We start from the raw sequence: 19,428 nt of genomic DNA on the forward strand, positions 1-19,428 counted from the left end.
AAGGCATTTAAAAGATTAATCATTCTTATTTAAAAACAATCAAAATTGTCACAACCTAAATTTCACATTCCTACTATGATACCACTGTTCAAACACAAGTAGGTCAGCACCAGTGTTTTTCGTAATATTTTCCATATTCCAGCATTGTAGTTCGTTTTAAGTGAAAGATTCTAGCCCTCCACTGAGGGGAAAAACATAGCAGTTGGCAGCCTAAAAGAGGAAGCCTGATGTGTTACTCTTTAATTGACCCTATTCAAGCAATAAACTAGACCCTTCTAAATGCTATCTAGATGAAATATGATACAAACATTCTACTGAGGCAATATTCCAGAAATTCTAATACAATTAAAGCACTTCTGTGCTTGTGCAGAATTTGTTTCAAGAGTAATTGTAACAAGTACTTTACCATGTTTATAAAGAGCAAGAGTCAGGTTCAGAGATGTGTTTTAGGTGTTATATGCAATTGCTTTCTAGATAGAGAATGTCTCTATAATCTTGCCACTGATAATCTTGCTTTAAAAATAGTAATGAACTGCAATTTTACAGTATTTTTTGTATACCTGTATGCTGTTTAAAGTAATGCTAACTATAGGTTTGTTTTAATTTGCTCCTTTTATACCTTTTACAAGCTTCCGTAGTGACTGTAATACACCTTGTCAATGCTGTTGTTGACTCGGTGGAAAAAGAAGGTATATACACGTTTTCATATTTATTTACTGCTTTGGCAGAATAATGCATGTTTGTCTCTAGTAACATAGTCCTAGCAGATGGGAGTTATAAACTTTACTTAGACTTCCTGATAAGCTTTAGTAAATAATATACTCTATGTGTATTATATTTTCATGTGAATGCTGTAGCTACCCTGTGGACAGGTTCAGTGTGTGATTTCTTGGAAAACGTATTGGTGTACAAAGGTCTTGGTGCTTATTGTTGTCTGACACTATTCACAATAAAGCTTCCAGCAGAATTGAGACAGCATCAAAGGCAGTTATATACATTGAAGCAGATGAAAAAACAGTGCTCCCTGTTCCTTTTCTTTTCCCACCCGCACCTAGTGGCAGTGGCTGAGCAGAACATGAGTAGTCCGATACCCACTTCCTTGGTCTTTAGGTCAGTCTGTCTCTTTAGCAGAAAATGCTGATTTCTAGTGTGAAGTTGAGGTATATAGGCATACACATCCCTAACAATATAAGTAGTTGCTTGCTACTTATTCTTACTGGAATATCTAAAACGTGTGTTTGTGTGTATGTATATTCCAAATACATACACGCAAACACAGAAGCACGCATGTGAAGTTTGAAAGAGGCAAAGTAGCAATTTTCACTGGATTTTTTTCTGCTAACATTTAAGAAGTGATCACTCTGGAAAATACAAACTTTACAAAATTATAGTAGTAATAGAGGTGCCAGTGAGCCCATACAAACACTAACATTTCAATGGACTTGCATATCACCGGAACTTTCAGGATATCTAAGTAGTTCGCTCCTTTATATCCCCACACACACCACTACAAGTCTGCAGAGGTTACTTCTGAAATTACATCCACAGTGTACATTTCTTATTTCTCATTAAAAGAGTAAGGTCTTCTAGTCCGTTTTAAGTCCTACTGGAAACAAAGCCCTTTTAAGAACATAAAAATGCTTACAGTAGCTACAGATTGGTTTATTATTTGAAGTACAACCTCTTTTTGTATGTCTACACATTATAAAGTAGACAGATGCAAAAACTTCTAATCACATGAGAGTATCATTAATGTTTACATATAGAGCGTAGTTCTCAGTGCTGGAAAACTGTAATGTATAATAACTTATGAAAGGGTGAGTTACAAGACTAGAGGCAGCAAAACATGAGAAATGATAACTTAGATTTTCTCTGAGATTTTAATGGATAGAAACTAAAATTGATGGAATTAGTCCTCAAGATACTCAGAAGTACTGTTCATTGGTTTAGTATCACTAAGATAAAAACAATGTTTATGCATTGCAGGCTATTCAGAAAGGATAGAAAGACTAATACGTCCTGCTCAGCTGTTTCTCTTTCTAATTTCTAGTCTTAACAAGCATTCCTTCTTTCAAAGTATCATAGGTAAAGAATTCTGCTTTGGAGCACCCTCAGAACGCTGCCAGTTTGAGCAGCAGAGATCCTTGCTCAAGCTTTCAGCAAGATCAAGTTCTGGGACAAATGGTCTTTCCCTTTAGGCCCCCCAAGTGGCTCTGTCCAACAAGTATCCTGGAAGCATGAATTACAGCTAGACACAATCTCATCATAGGACAGCTGTAGGCCTGCATTCCCTGCATCGCTCCTCAGGGAAGGTTATAGCTCTCTGCACATCAACGGTGCTGAGTACAAGAGGAAATACAGTGCCAGTCCACAGTGTGTCACCTAGAAACATGAGTACACTGGGTTCTAGCTTATTTCTGTATTTTATGCTAAATGGTCTCAGAAGCAGAGTACAGGACCCAACTCTCCCCCTTTCTTGGTTAAAAGTGCTCTAAAATTATAAGGCTACAGTCTGTCTGTTGACTTCAGCTTTGCACCATTTTGCTAGAAAACCAAAGAATGTTGTCTTCTAAGTAGACCAATAGTTAGAACATTACCCTGGTGATGAGCCCAGAGATCTTAGACCATTCTGAGAATAGGTAAAAGGATCAATTCTTAGAAGATTCTGGGATTAGGATAGGCAGTCATCCCTCTTTTCAGACCTGTACCAGGAATATAAATTCCTGAAAAGATACAGGTTTAAGATGTCAGACAGCACAGAACAGTTCTGTGCTAAACAAATTGTTGGGATTGCTGTACAGCAGCAGGCAGGTCTCCCCGTGCACAGCCTTTGGAAGCTAGAAAATACGATAAGTTCCCTTCTTTGGGTTAGACACAGTGCTACATCTATTAAGATTTATACTTTTTAGTATTGAAAACCAATGGGAAATGGGGAAAGAATAAAATCTGATCAAATCTCATTACCCAATTTTAAGAGAAGTCCTAAGTCATTAGAATGAAATGAGGATTTCAGCAAACTATGGATTCCAGATTATTCCACTACAAAACAATGTCCCAGGTAGGCTTCACTTTGACTTGGTAGCCATTCTACAAATCTATTAAAGGAGGAGCCTTGGAGAAAAATGCCAAGTTTAGTACTGCTAAATAGATAGGCATATTTGTCTACAGTACATTAAAAACGGACAAAAGCAGCATCATAGGACAGTCATTACGTTTGTCTTTACAGTGGTTCTAGTATTTTATTCCTAACGACAGATGTTTTCTCCTTTTTCTTCTCATTCTGCCAACTAAAGAATCTTTTGCTGTTCCTGACCTCAGCAATTCAAGAGGTGACTTCTGCATGCAGTTCATTGATATTCAAAGTATTTTTGTTAATACTTGGCTTTAACACAGACTCACCACCAGCTGCTTGCTGTGCATTTGTTTGCAGTGATTACTCTTTACTAGATTTGCACTTTATTCCAATTCTGTATTATTTTCCTTTTGGGTGTTTAGGTTAAAAATATATACATGTATATTTTTAATGAGATTAGGTTTACATCTAGTTTTCAGCAGAGCAATAAAAACTTATTCAAGGGAAGGATGCAAAAGAGGATCAAGTTGTCATTCATGCATGATTAAGCTTGACTTTGCTATTTTGTTCTTGTATTTGAATGTGGAATGTCTTTACTAATAGTCAAAGATAAAGGGATTTTATCAGAGGTGTGGAAGCACTGAGAGAAACCGTTTTTTGAGTTACTGTGGAGCTAACAGCGTTTTGTGAAATTCAAATTATAATTCAGCCAAGTGGTAAAGTCATCTAAAATGGTCTAGATACTTTACCAGTTAGCAATTACTTCTTTCACATAGGAAAAGCAAGACTTATGCATGCTAGACATACTCATAAGAAAAACAGGCAGCTGTTAGCAACCTAGCTGTAATTACTCAACAGTTGATTAAGAGTCTAGATGCACCAGGGAGGCTGTTGGTTATTTGCTCTCTAGTGAACAATTCTATACCATTATGTATTGTGACAGCATATTCCATAGGTGACCTACAGCTCTTCCTGTGTTAGGTGAGATGTCTGAAAAAATTTACCAGTTTAAATGTGAATGATGCAATACCTAATGCATGGCATAATGTAAAGTTGTGTTGTGTTGAATGTCTTCTGTGGAACTGGGCAAACTGTTCTCCAATTAACAAGCAGTATCCTAATCACAGTGATTGCATTGTCTTAATACACGTTTTGACTTCTCAGTTTGGACTGACTCGAAGACAAGATACTAATACTGTTTTTTAAAAAAAAATGTTCACTTTTCAGGTTATCACTGGGATACATCAGACTGGATGCCAAGTGTTCAGCTGCCAGGTATCCAAGAGTATCCGAATTACGAAGTGGTTGAGGAGTCAGCTCCCCTCTATACGGATCCAAATGCCATCGATACAGACTATTACCCTGGCGGTTATGACATAGAAAGTGATTTTCCACCTCCACCTGATGACTTCCCTGCACCTGATGAGCTTCCACCATTACCACCAGAATACAGCGACCAGTTTGAGTCAATACAGCCACCCAGAGACATGCCAGCCGTAGGTAGCTTGGGTTCCTCTACAAGAAGCAGGCAGAGATTTAACCTTAACCAGTATCTTCCCCATCACTACCCTGCAGACATGTCAGAACCTCAGACCACAACCAGTGGTGTCAATGGCAGTTACAGAGAACCTTACGCTCCTTACACGCTAGGGTACAATAGAGACTTTGAAGCACCCACTGTAGACAACATGTCCATGTCTGTGTATGCTTCCACAGCTTCATGCTCTGATGTGTCAGCATGCTGTGAAATGGAGTCTGAAGTCATGATGAGTGACTATGAGAGTGGAGATGACAGTCATTTCGAAGATGTGAAAATTCCTCCACTTGATTCCCAGCAACATACAGAAGTCTGACACTCACACTCAACAAAAGTGCCTGGACTATTAAACTATCAATTCTAGATCAACTTCCACGATCTTTTATTTTCCCTCCCCCCTCCTTTTTCCCAGCCACAGTGAATGCTTCTGTTTCAGTGAGCTAAACTGGCATGGTGACATTGGATCATGCAGTTCATTTCACTAAATCAGCCTGTTTCCATTTCCTGACCTACTATAATTGGACTGTTCCAAGATTTCCACTGACTCTGCCATTTCTGAATGTGCTTTTTGTACTTGCATTGTCTATGTTAAAAAAAATCACATACCACTTCTCCATGTTAGCATGATGCATATTTATATAGTTCTAATAAAAATTAATTTTCTCCTACTTTTTGTAAATGTTATGTACAGTTTTGATTTTAATAGTTTTAACTAGATTTTGTAGATATTTTGTGAATTTGTTTTCCACTGAAAGTAGTGGTGTTTGTGTGCCATTAAAAACTAGCACCCTGACTTATTATAATCAGGGCATCACTGTATGTATTCCCCCAAAAAAACTAAGGTTTGACATTTCATTATAAAATCTCAGCATATTCACAAAATTCCAATTGTACATAGGTTAGGTCTGATATTTTTCTGGGTCAGCTACATGGAAATGTCTTAAATGGGTTGCTGTATTTTAGAACTGTAAACATTTTTTCCCTTCTTGGAAAGCGTGTTGAGGACCCTCTACATACCAGTTTAGAACCAAAACCACCATGACACAGTTTTTATAGTGTCTGTATATTTGTGATCCAATGGTCTTGTAAAGGTTTTTACTGGAAATTACCATTAGCTGGTCTTTCTTACTGACAATAAATTATTAATAAAATACTTTAGCTTTGCTCTGTGTATCTCTATTATATAATATACAATTGACAAAGCATTCAGTGCAGCATTTTTAAGTCTGTGTATGTTTTGTACTGTATTAAGTTACTTGCTCCAAGCAACACCTTTTTCTCTCCTCAGAAACCAAACTGCAGTTATGTCAGAGATGCTCACTAGATGGCAGCGTGTGTCTACTTAACGGTGTTTTTAAAAGTAATTGGGCCAGTATGAATAAAGATTGATGGGTATCAAACTTGGTAGCCTTCTCGGTAGTTTGCATTTTTCTTTAAACGTATAATATCAGGTGTTATGTAAATTACTGAGTATTTTTTTCTGAAGTCCCAGATACATAGCTAGAGAGAAAAACCCAAACTTTAAAATAGCTTCTTCCTTTCCAAATTACCTTAGTGATTTTCATTAGTATTTGTCTTTTGATTGTGCACTTCCATGCTGGAACTTGTGCTAATTTTTGAGTTTGCAATAAACATAGTGGTGGGGGGGGTTAAGCAGTTTATTATTTCATTTGCAGTTTCATGCATTATGTTAACACTGAATGTTTACTTTTAAATCAAGACAATATACAGTTTGCCAGTATATTGCCCAGCTATTTTTCTGACCAGAAAAGAACAAAGCCTCTAACAAATTTCTCCAGTGTAAATTTGTCCTCATGGTGAGCTAAAGGAGTAAGATAACTTCCTCATACCATATGCATGAGGGACACTAATTTCAGGGCAGATTCCCTAGCACATCAGTTATTTTTTTTAATCATAGCTGGCAATCTTTTCAGCTCTACCTCTATTTCTTCTTACTATCTCAGAAAATTCTGCAGCCTGGAAAGGTGCAATATCAGATTCTCTCAGGCACAGGAGAGCTAAGCTTAGGCCTTCCACCACCTGGAAGAACAGGGTACGGGATTTGTATTTGGGCTGTTATTTCTGCACAAAACAGAACAAGTCAGCCTGGCAAGCTGCATAATGGAAACAGGTGGATTACAGGACAGACCCAAGCACTGCACAGCCATTCCTTAGTGTTAACTCACCCATATGCAGGTAAGAAGCTCTTGACATACGTAAAAAGGGAGCTTAAAACAATGTACTGGCTTTATGCTGTAGTATACACCCTGATAACAAAGAGGTTTTTGTACAGCAGGCCCACTGTCGGTTAAAACATTTTCTTATTTAAAGGTTAGAAAAAAATCTTACTTTAATAGCTTAGAAAGAGCTGAATAAAGGGTAAAATGCTCTCTATATTAGTTTAGATCACTGCATAGCATCTGTCTCTTCTTGAGCTATAAAGGTTAAGTTTTGTGGGAGTTCTGCTCAACATTTCATAGTATCTGGTTCTCAGTAGAAATGGAACCTGTAAAGTCAGCAAGAGGAAGGCAATACGCAGACTTGCATCATTTCCTGCTTAATATAACTCCCAGGCAAAATGAAAACCTGTCCTTCAAATACATTTTCCTAAAGTTCCTAGTTTACAGAAGAAAGGTTAGGAAAAGAGATTTTTAAAACTGAGAGATGGGAAGTACAAGCCTCAAACTTGAGCATGCTTTATCAGTACTGTGAACAGAGGAAACTCTCTCTTTACTTTGCAAAGACAACTCCAATATTCCTTACAATAAAAACATTATGTGAAGAACTATGAGAATTCCCTTTTTTCTCTCCACAAGACCTATGCTGTTAGGCAATATGCAACACACAAGTTTATACTTCACTGCAGGAGACAAGGCAGCATCATAGCAGCCACTTAGAGAAATAACAGGCAGTTTCAACTCCACAACAGCTTAGCAGCTGGTGAGGAAAGCCACGTTAAACAAATGCTCTCATTGTAGAAGTGCCAGGAGCTATTATCACCCAATCCAAGTCCAGCTAGTACAATTAAAAGTGTTTTCCCACATAGAGATACAACAACATGCAAGAAATACTACTGAACTCCTTGTAACGAGGAGTCTAAGCTACAGTAAAACAATTCCACAAGTTAGCGTCAGTGGTGTTACAGGATGATACCGCCGCATATGTAGTGGATTCAGCGGTTCCTCCTTGTTTCCTTCCCTGAAGTGCACTTATGGCCATTGGTCTGCTTCTGTGGTGGCTAGCTCAGCACTGTTAACCAGACCACCAGACCTATAAAAGGTTCCCTCATTTTTCAGGGGTTATATCTTTCAGTCAACTCCCATCAGGATGGTACAAGTTGCTGCAGTAAATAAGTGGAAGGCAAGGAAGGATGCTGGATTTCTCTTTTAGTAGCTGCTAACTAGCTATTTTAAAGGGCATCCTACCTCAGTTCTCTTGTTGGGAAGGGAACTTGTTGCCAAATGCAGAATATTCCCTTTCCATAAGCTGATTTACAGAGAAGGGGAAATCTTCACATATATTTTCTAAGACTCTCCATTGACTTGGATGCCTTAAAATAGTTCTGATGTCTGTGTTCTTCAATAATCTGAGTCCTTCCAGCTTCTGAAGAAGGCTTACAGTAGAATTTGGGAATTTAAACTTCTATATTTGGGGCACTGTGAGCTTTACATCAGGTAGCATTTCTTCAAGGCAGTCAGTACCATAAAACAGAAGCAGCAAACACAAACCTCTCAACTATTTTAAGCACAGTTGCTTGCCACGTTTCTAGCAAGGATTAAGACCCAGGACTACTGAGCAAAAGCGGCTAATCATACGGCACTTTCACGTCACACAGCAAAAGCACACCTTGCTCTGCAAGACACACCACAAATTCGGAGCAATGGAGTAAGATGCAGTTTGGAAGGCTTTTATGACTGCACGTTGGAAATCAACACTGCTGCAAGATAAACTCTTACACAATACATTAATGATTGCACAAATGCCAAATACAGATAAGCTTCATTTAATAATTAGGTTCCTATTTATCTTTAGCCACTTACAAATCTGTAACAAGAATTATTAAGAATTACTTTTCCTACAGGATCCTTGTATTCCCTGCATACCAGCTGGCATAAGGCGTGCTGGTAAGACCGGTATAAAACATTAAAATAAGCAGTCTAAGACACACGTGCTGTGCCCATGATGAGTACTGACACAGTGAACCTACACCCTAGAAATAGAAATGGCCTCTTCCAGCATGTTCAGCATTACATTAAGGTTCACACTGGCTGTTCAGAAATTATTAGACCAAAGTTTCAGTAAATTCATAAGCTGATTTGTTCACAAACAAAACACAGACTAGGTAAATGTAGGGGGTTGGACTAGATGATCTCTGGAGGTTATCTCCAGCCTCAGCTGTTCTGTGATTACTCAACATTTATATCTTGTAACAGTGTACGACAAGATTTTTTAGACATTTTTAAGTGGTTAAAGATAAATAGGAACTTCATCTGTCAGCTTTTGAGTAGTTGGCATGTCCATATTTAAGGGTCTTAAAACAATATCCTTGGTCACAGAACAGGTGAGGTTGGCAGGCACCACTTGAGTATCACATCACAATGAGACTCCAAGACCTCTCTGAGCAACGTATTTCAGTATTCCAACACCCCCTCCCAGCAAGATTTTTATGTTCAAGTGGGGTCTCCTGTAGCTCAGTTGTGCTGACTGCCACTTGCCCTGTCATGGTTCACCACTGAGAAGTGCACGGCTGCATCTTCTCCATATCCTCCCCTCAGGTATTTCTAAACATTGGTAAATTCACTGCTTCCATGCTGAAGAGTACCAGCTCACTCAGCCTCTTCCTCATGTGAGAGAATCCCCAGTCCCTTGATGACCTTACGAGCCCTTTGCTGGACTCTCACCAGTTAAGTCCTCGTCTTTCTTGCACAGGAGAACATAGAAGTGATTTTGTTGTTGTTGTTTTGTTATAAAAATAGTTACGAGCTTGTAGAACTACAGCTTCATTGAGAAGATTTAGGTGAAGCTTATTGCCATTCTGTCCTATGTATGTTTTATTTGGACTGTACGAAGCACTCATTTTGCCTTGAAGCAAAGAACAAACAAATTCTACCTGACTGACAGTATGAGGTAGAAACAATAACAGACAGCCCTGTAAAACTTCCTTCAGTCAATATTCTCACCTTGTCTGAGAACTCTAGGTGGGGGCATGCATAAACATACAGGAACATGACTAGGGAGTATCAGGGTTTGCCTCCCTCCCTGCCCAAGGGAGGGAGCATTTTTCAGTTGCATTTTAGGCTAAAATACCAAATACTCGGACTGCTTCCTGCATTCTCTTGCTCTGTCCAACGCCTCCATGCAGCATGGGCTGTCCCAAGCACCCACATAGAAGGGGAGTTCCTGCACTGCAGCAATAGATCTGAATAGATCTGAATCAGCTCAAGCCAAAGATATTAAATCAGTCTCTAAATGCAAAACACAAATATTGCAGCTTCTGGGGGAGCTTTGGAGAGGGGAAATGCATGATCTCCACCTCAAACCCATAAAGCTTTTGAAAACAGTTGCAGGGATTAGTCCATGCTCCGCCAGGCACGGCTGATGTCTGCCTGCAGCCCAAGACATGCGCTGACCAGGTGTGGGTCACTAAAATCCCTAGGATGGCTCAGGACATGGCGTTCACCAGCTCTGCCCCGATGCCACCCCTGCACACCAAGCAGCAGCTGCTGATCACCATGCTGAGGTACCCACGTCTCGGCACAAGGAGACCACACATGCTGCACGGCAAAGCTCTGCACCCCATGCACAAGGGTCAGACAGGTGAGAGTTAGGTGCTTCAGTTACCTTTCATAGTTCTTGTCAATTTTTAGGATTAAACAGCCTCCAAGCCACCACAATCCTTCATGAAAACATTAATCAGATGAAGAAGCACCCATTGATCCAAGCAGGCTGAAATAGCTGTCATTTTTGGCAGCATTATTCCTTCCACAGCCAGGATAGAAGAGAAAAATCTGTGAAACACAGGACACAAGACAGTACTATACAGCAAAGCAGGAAAACAGGCTCTTTGCTTTGATCTTACAGAGACACAAATCTACGAGAAAGCTCATTAGAATTATTTTATCCCTCACGCAAGGTAAGCACATTTCTGGACTTGCTGATAATCAAAAATTTACCAGTTACCAATGCCCAATGTTCAATTGCTAAATCTGATCCATGAAAGCATCATAATCATAACACATTTAATAAACTTCCACACAAAAATCTGTTCTTTGCGGCAATCACACAGGAGCCGAGACCGTCAGTAAAAACATGGGATTATGACCATTATAACAAGAGCAAATGGCTTTGTAGTCAAAGCTGAGACATTTCAAGAAAGGACTTTTTAAGCTTTTTGTGCTGCAGATCATTTCTCAGTTTCTTCATATTTTCTTATATATTTGGAGAAGAAACTTTCACAGTCTGAGGAAGAGCACTGACAGGCCCAATTAAGAATCGCATGACTCACTCACATAATCCCCAGGGTACCAATTTGAAAATATGTTAAGCTGTCTGAATTGCTTTCAGAGTTTGCATTTAACTTTGAAGAAATACAAAAGGAAAGATCGTGCTGCATCAAAAAGTTTCAGTTTTCTAGTTTCTTATCTTTTTCTAGAGAACTTCCATCACAGGGAGTCACTGCTAGCATGAGTTCAAACGTGTCTCATTTAAACAACAAGCACCTTCCAATGGCCACATAGATAACAGGACCTTCTGCTGTGAGCTCCCTGGGGGAAAAAGACCTCAGCTCACAGAGAAAATGGCTAAAAATATAATCAGCCTGATAACTGAAGTGGGGCTGTATGTTTTAATTTTTTGTTTAAAATCAAATGCTATTCACAGATCTCTCCTCCACAAACCCAGTGTAGCTGTTTAGAAACATCTAAAAAGATCTAGAAAGTGGGAGAAAAGTTTACTTTGCCCAAATTAGATTACAGTCTTAAAATGTTTAAAGCCACAGCTTTCACTGGTCACCCAACCCAAGAGCTCAGGCTGAGGGAGCCAGAAAGCTGTCCAACTGGGGCAACAGGAAAAGCCAAAGACAAGAGGTGCACTTTGTGTTCTGAGCTCACAAGAGCAAGAAAAAAAGAGCAAGGGGGGGAAAAAAAAATAGTTCAGAGCCAGCCAAGCACAGAAGCAAAACGTGAGAAATTTTGGAAGGATAGGAAGGTAGTCACAGAAACTAGAGGGCAGCTAACGAAGAAGTTTTACTTTAAGTCCAAGGAAGTATATTCCAACAACAGTTTCAAAATCTTTCATATTTATACTTAATTGTAAATAATTATAAGTACTTAAGTATAAATTAATACTTTAATATTAACATTTAAGTATAAATACTTAAAGTATTAATTTAGACAAATTTTTATCCTTGAGGCTTCCTCTGCTTCAGTGAGGACTAATTCACGCTCAGCACACAAGCTGTTCTGAGAGCTAGATGTGGTGCTGTGGTCCTCAAGTTGAAGTCCTGTCTTACTTTAGCAGGCGTAAAGCTTTTTGGGCTGCCCTTGATAGTCTTCCTTGTAAGGAAAATCTCCTCTTAATGACAGGGCTATTAGGATAAATACGTACCACTGCATTACTGCCATGATTTTCCCATTGGTCACTGTAAAATTCTTGCTCTCGGGATTTCAATATTATGAGGAAGTGAGGCAGACTGACATTTAAGCTCCCTTGGTCTCTCATTGGGACTGAGATTCATTTCCCCTCCACTTCCTCCGTTCTAGCTGAAGTCAATAAATCCTGCTCCTGAAGCCCTGCTGATCTGCCCACAGCGCCTTGGCAGACTAGCCGCAGTCCCTCCCTTCTTAACCCCACAGCACCAGTGCACAGGGGTGAGGGCTGACCTGTTCCCAGAACCCGTCAGTGTTCACATGTACTTTTAAACAAGTGCAGAAGGGGTCTCGCAGGAGGGGCTGACACTCAGTTCAGATGGTGCATGGATTCAGATACTACCAAGTCACCACTCCAACAGGGAAAAAGCATCAGCTATGCTGTACCTTAAATGCCGGGAATTATTTCCCCATATCTAGGGTGAAGCATGCTATTTCAGGCAGCTTTAAGGTTTTGTCTCCCTTTGGCTATGACTAGTCAAATTCCTCAGAAAAATGCAGAAATATCTTCCCCTGTACTCATATTTAATTGCTGTGTCAGAAAGTTGTTTAATTAAATCAATCCATTTTAAGACCCTATATAGAAAAGGAAGGTCTTCAGCTAAAGCAACAACAACAACAAAAAAAACACCACAAGTATCCAACTTGGCTGATCTCTCACAACAACCTTAGAGTCTTAAGGAAAGCTCGTAACACACAAGCTTTATCTGCCTCTGTAGAGCTGTTGAGAAAGGACGTGATGTGTACGGAAGGTATTTTGAACAGTTCAGCCCCTGTCTGGGGACTACTGTACAAGGACAAAACCACCTCACTTCTATAGCACACTTAATTAGACTTTGCCATTAAGAATAACTAGGCACACCAAGCAACCGTTAACAGCCAAACACTTACAGATTCTCAAAGAAGACAACTTTAAGCCCTTGTCATTAAGAAGAACGGAGACAGTTGACATGATCTTTGCCTCCATCAGTCTGGATCACAAACAACCATGCTCCACCCTTTAAGGAGCACTGCTGTTAAGCTTGCTTCCCATTAAAACAGAAAGAAAAAGTCTTCTAGCTTAGTGAATCAAATCGGGGCTGTTTATGTACAAACAGAGGCAAAATGAGATTCATGGTAATAATGAGTTTTCTGGAGTCATGAAGAAAAACAGAACTTGGGGATAAAATCTGGCCCTAATCAATCCAGAAGTGATCCTGCGTTGAACTGAGTATTTCACAATTAATTTATTCATTGCTCCATCCTTCCAACATATCATTCACAAGGTTAACCACAAGGTTAACTCTACAGCACTTTACCTCAGGAAATACATTTCCTCTTCCTAATCCCCACGTGTTGGCATTCCACACACATCCTCACGATGTGCAACATCTTTCAGACTGGCCTTGTCAATGACTTCTTCACTGCATAAAACATCCCACAAACCCCTAAGAGTTAAGGCAGCTCCTGAATTTGTCCTTTGTGGTACACACTATCCAATGAGTAATGATACTGTTGAAGATGCAGTCTTTAACAACAGAAACTTGAATTTAAAAAATACATAGGAGCATCATAAGCTAAAATTTCCTACCACTGTGATCAAAAGCACCCAAATCACATAAAAGTGAGGAAGCTTTTTAAAGAGAGCTAGAACAGGCAGCTATAAAATGCAATTCTTTGCATGGAGCACAGATTTTATACAGAGATGTCATATTAGCAAGCTTGTATCATTTATCCTAACAGGATTTAAAAGATAAAAAGGAGACTGGCATAGTAAAGCAGTAGAGCAAGGAAAGCTATGAAGAGCTAGAAGGAATCCTTCAGGAGGCTGAAGTCATAAAAAGTGAGGAAAGTAAGAAAGAACAAACCCTGGCAAGTACAGTGCAGAGCAAGATGAGCCAAGAATGTTTGAGGAACAGTTTGCAGATGTCAAAAAATTAGTTTATTTTTAAAACACTTTAAAAGCAAAAAAAACCAACTCTGCCAGAGAGTCTATAAATATAAAACTAGTGGGTGATCAAGGCATAAAAGGAACCTCAGAGAATTAAAGACTAACAAAGATCTTCCCCACTGCAGCTACGTCCACCGTGGAAGAGGGTGAGAGTTCTCTGATTAACCTGAAGTATCACACAATCTTAAGGAGATTAAGAACTGAAAATAAACAGTATCAAAGACAATATGTACTGACTTCTAAAGCACTGACATATCTGTTGCCTATATTACCTGGGGCAGAGCCAACTAAAACTGCCTCAGGACCATGCAAATGGCTACGGACATGGTATTGAGCCAGATGAATCAAACACCAAGTCCCCATAGAAGTAGTATTTAAGAAAAAATGTAAATACTAACACCAGAAGCACCAGTGAACAGGTAAATTGAGATGGTTGCACCAGGCAGTCTGGTCTGCTGCTTGTACCAGGACAGCTGAATCAAATCACACAGCGACAGCATGGGTGTTTATACATCCCCTGTACAATCCTTTCATGCTTGTTTTGTTCTTACATGTAAGAGACAAAGGAGCACCTGCCAACGTGCCCATTATCAAAATGGGATCTAAACCACTCCGTTTTATCTGTTGTAAAAGCAGATCTCACATTGGCACTGTGACGGTAGGACTGTAGTCAGCATCAAGGGACAAAAGCTGCACATTGCTGCTATTGTTCAGGTAGTTGTAGAACAGGGACAGAAATGCAGGTTCAGCAAAAATATTAGGTTAAAATTACTACCCAAAGATAACCAGATAAGCATTTTCTGAAAACAGGTTTATGCTACAGCCAGCTCTGGCTTTGAAAGTGAAAAATAGATAAAGGATTTTTTTTTTTCCCCCACAGCAGTTTTCACCAAGGTTTCCCACATAAAGGACAATTGTTTTAGCAGCTTGGAGTACTGAATAATGGTATAGAAGGGAGTTGTGCTAGCGCCTTCTCCCTGTTTTTGTGAATTATTTCAAATTTCTTCCCTCACTATTTTGTTAAATAAAAGAAACAAAATGCTTTTCTTTGAAAAAAGAGCTAAAGATTCAATTCACCAAAGTATTTTATTATATGCTCATTCAGCAAGATAAAGTAACTTTCACACTGCTGTACTGAATGAAGTTTTCAGTTTGGTGTCTGGATCAGGGAGAAGTTATTTTTACTGCCCTGTTCCTGAATTTGCTTTTCATCTCCATTATTATGTGATGATACTTTTGGTTATGTCCGACAGTGAAGTTCCTTCTACAATTTTCTAAGGCACCACAACCCTGAAGTGATTATTTCCTACACTAGAAACAAAGCTTTGAAGAAGTCACTGCCACTTGAAAACTCTCGCATAGTTTTGACAATATTTTAGTTTGCTGCTTCAAATCCCAGAGGCCTGATTTTTGGGATTCTCTCTTTCCTTCCTTCTGCAATTCACTGACTAATGCTGCTCTCTTAACACAGCTGTCGACCTTAGAGGTAGCAAGCAGAGCCACCTTCCAGCACTCATACTTCCGTTCAGCAATAGCTGAATTTAACCAATGCTGCTTAACATGGAAACCTTGAAAGCCAAAAGCTTTTCTTGTTATAACAAGGGGATGCTGTTAACTGTTAGGGCAAGATAAGTGGATTTGTGAAGTACTGCATGCATTAACATCAAGCAAAATCCACGAGATCAGAGCAATGAAATGGAGTGACGAGAAGTGCTAAACTGTAATATATATACAGGTTTCTTCCAGGTAAAAGGTACTTTTTTTTGGGTTTTGTGCAGGATCTGGCTTAATGCTATGGGGAACAAGAATCAGTGTACCACTACTACACTGCTTATTAAGAAACCACAGAATGATAAGTACCTCTATGGACTGACCTTTAGACAGTGCAGATGGCACGCCAGCCCAAATTAGTGAAACTGGGTGTTACACAGCAATACTGTCATGGTTGCCTGGTACACAAATTAGCAAGGAAAACTCTTCCCTGGGGAAAACGAACACATGAAGACTCAGAACAAAAGCAATGTGCATGAGAACTGCAGTCACAGCCAAAACACTGGCTGTGACATTGAACAGCACTGGACAGACAAAAGACACCCAAGGGACCACTGGGTTTCAACTCCCAGGGTGACATCAGACACCACGGCTGAGAGCTTATCACCCATCGCTGCACATATCTGGTCTGACACACCCACAGCAATACTGCTTTTAGGGTTATTTATACCACCAAAGCAGCATGACACTAAAGGAATTGTACTCTGAAGCTGGTTCTTAAATGTTCTCTGAAGCATCTAAAAAGTATTTATTCCTAGCTATAATTAAGGTATGAATGCATTTTAAACTGACTGAATTTTCTCCCGCCGCTCCCAGTCACATCAGCCAGCTAGTTCCTTGTGCTTGAGGTATCAATTCAAAGATATTTCTGCTATTCTGTTTTTTTGTTGTTGTTGTTGTTTTTTGTGCTACCAATTTAGGAGGAGCTGGCCCAGCTGAGCTGTCAGCCATTCAGGTTGGAAACTGAAGGAGCTGCATCTGGCCTTTCCACCTACACATTTGATTGTGCTCAGCATTCCTTGGGTGGGAGAAGTAGGTTTCATTTGAAGGACACACTACTCATGAGGGCTAGAATTGTCTGAAGTTCAGCACGAGTTGTTGCTCATATGCCAACAAAGGCTGGCCCAGGTGCAGAGAGAAGGCCCTCCTCCCATTTTGGAGAGCCAAGAGAACCAGGCACCAAAAGGCACAAAACAGCAACCACACTGTTCCTCTAGAGTAACAAAGACCTAAACAAGAAAGCAAGTTAAAGGCCTGTCTTAAAATTGCCACACGCAGTGCTGACCGCAGTACAAACTGAATGAAGTTGGACATCAGGCGGAACAACACACAGTCCAGATTCTGCTTCATTAAACAATCCATAAGTACATTTGTCACACATGAAATTACATACTTCACTTGTATGAGAGAAGCAGCAATATATTTATTGATATAAGGTAGTGAACTAACTAAGCTTAGTTGTAAAAAAGACAGAAACTTAAGATTAGGTAGGAAGGTACACTTGATTATTTACTGCACTGAGGACATGCAAGTCAGGCATGTCTGGGAGACCCTCCCATTGAGGTCATGAACCATGAGGTTCAGAGTGGACCCCCTTGCTTTCTAAACCCCTTGAACCAAAGAGGTAAGGAGCTTAGGTGCGGCTGAATCCACTCCTAGCCCCAGACTTGGTCAATGGTTTATGTCAAAAGGTTTGAGGGGACCCTCCCATTGAGTCCTGAGGTTCAGAGTAGACCCCCTTGCTTTCTAAACCCCTTGAACCAAAGAGGTAAGGAGCTTAGGTGCGGCTGAATCCACTCCTAGTCCCAGACTTGGTCAACAGCATCCCAACAGTAACAAGTCACAGTAAGACCAGTACTGGTATCCATTCCTTAATCATGCTTATACATATCTGCTTTTCTACCTCCTTGTCAGGATAATAAAATTAAAAAAAAAAAAAAAAAAAAAAAAAAGGATTAGGAGATACAGAGATTTACCTCTTGGTGAGTCCATCATTGCATTCCACCACATAACTGCTGGCTCACTTCGCTTCTTCAAGTCAAGCCCCAAAGCCATTCAGCTCCTTGCAGCACTCCCAAGTCACACACAACTACAGCAAGACAAAAAGCCCTTCTGCAACAGGACCTACCCCCAGCAGACCTTTTCCTCTGCTCTACCAGCTGTGCCTCATAACCTTAATCCTACCCAGCCCTCAGGTGCAGCCCAGAGCTCCTAAGATGCCAACTCTTATTAACCCCCTACATACCTACAAGCAGCATTTAGCACATACCTTCAAGGAAGAAAAAAAATTTTCACCAGGGATCTGAAGAAACATTGATGAAGGAAAAAAAAAAAAAAAAAAAAGAACACCCTTCAGGGTCTTGTGTGTTCAGTAGATAAAAGTTTAAAATGAAAGACATAACAGTCCTTTTATTGCTAAGACTGTGCAAAAACATCTCAGAAGCAATTGTAAATCCAAAGTGCAGTCCTCTGTTTTACTAGTCACCTGACCAGACAAAAGTTTATGTCAAAATGGGACAGATTAATTTCCCTCTTCCAAATGTATGTGCTGCAGTCTGCCTAAAGCCTCCGTGCGCTTCCTTCAACCATGATCCCATGGTTTGAATTCCCACCTTGGCTAATCTGTGTTGAACGCATTCCTCTTGCCATTGTACATTTGTAGTCTTCACAGAACAATGAGCAACATTACATTATCCTTGAAGAGTTATCATTTTTCCCCCAGCAAATCCTCTTGTTAGGCTCATCTAGCTTGTTAAATAAATTCTTTTCCTACATTTACTTCATATGAATTTAGGACAACAATAACTACATTTTCCAACACATATTTTTTGTTTGTTTAGACTTCCCCTAAATTGTTCACCTTCCTTCTCATTGATTCACCACCATATACACTGGCTTTTAGCATCAGGTTGAAAGTTCAACATTTTCTAGTTCTCTGGCAGCTAACAAATCTCAGCAATCTTAGTATCAACTCTCTTACAACTGATTTAACTTCTAAAACACATGGTTCATTGGTTTTAACAACATATTTTTTCTTTCGCACCAAATACATTGTACCATTCCACATGACACCAAATGCAGAACAGTTTTCCTGAAATAGCAATCTAGTAGTTATAAAAAGGCAGTATTTGGATAGTATGTTCTCTGAGGTCGTTGCTTCATTTATAAAACATAAAATATTACATAACATGTTTCTGTTGTTTTTACCTCCCCAAAAGTGTATATTTCTTACTTATGATGCCATTTCGCTGTTCTGTAATAGCTTTTTTGTTCATTTCATTTTTAAATATGTTCTGTTGCTCAGTGAGAGGCATCTCAGGATGTGCTTTGCTCTTTGCTTTAATTGCTAATGTGCTGTATCATCATGAAGTATATCCATTTTCTGTATTGCAATAGCACCTTTATGGGTGCACAGAGAATATATATGTAAAGGCAGAAAATTACCTTGAAAAGCAAATACAAAGATAGAGCTGGAGGAAAGGCTATGCTGAAGAGAAGGTCCACTTACAGGAATCGCAGCATGATATAGAAACACAGAATGGTTTGAGCTGGGGGTGGATCTTAAAGATCATCTAGTTCCAGCCCCCCTACCAGGTAACTAACAAAAAACAAAGCACAAGTACAGCTCTGGACATGCCATCAAAAACACGTGGGTCGCCCTGCCACCAAATGTACTCAGTGCACCATGCTA

At 39.7% G+C, this 19,428-nt stretch overlaps 1 protein-coding gene and 2 long non-coding RNA genes across 10 annotated transcripts in view; 2 read left to right on the forward strand and 1 right to left on the reverse strand.

Moving 5' to 3' along the window:
- FAT1 (FAT atypical cadherin 1) overlaps window positions 1–5,763 on the forward strand; it is a 108,387-nt gene extending 102,624 nt beyond the window's left edge. For 3 of the 7 annotated variants that reach the window (XM_040557096.1, XM_040557100.1, XM_040557097.1), the window contains 3 exons: window positions 630–689; window positions 3,294–3,329; window positions 4,301–5,763. In XM_040557096.1, coding sequence (XP_040413030.1) covers window positions 630–689; window positions 3,294–3,329; window positions 4,301–4,926 — 722 coding nt within the window. In that variant the 3' untranslated portion in view covers window positions 4,927–5,763. The remainder of the gene's footprint in view (window positions 1–629; window positions 690–3,293; window positions 3,330–4,300) is intronic. The other 4 variants (XM_040557101.1, XM_040557102.1, XR_005819956.1 and 1 more) reach the window with 3 other exon arrangements.
- Window positions 1–19,428, reverse strand: part of LOC121070243 — a 43,187-nt gene that overhangs the window by 6,068 nt on the left and 17,691 nt on the right. The window lies entirely within an intron of this gene.
- LOC121070241 lies at window positions 9,257–17,888 on the forward strand. Its single transcript, XR_005819958.1, has 3 exons — window positions 9,257–9,385; window positions 10,267–10,427; window positions 16,658–17,888. It is a non-coding gene; the product is annotated as an uncharacterized LOC121070241 (long non-coding RNA).

Source organism: Cygnus olor, chromosome 4 (assembly GCF_009769625.2).
Source record: "Cygnus olor isolate bCygOlo1 chromosome 4, bCygOlo1.pri.v2, whole genome shotgun sequence".
Classification (NCBI taxonomy): domain Eukaryota; kingdom Metazoa; phylum Chordata; class Aves; order Anseriformes; family Anatidae; genus Cygnus; species Cygnus olor.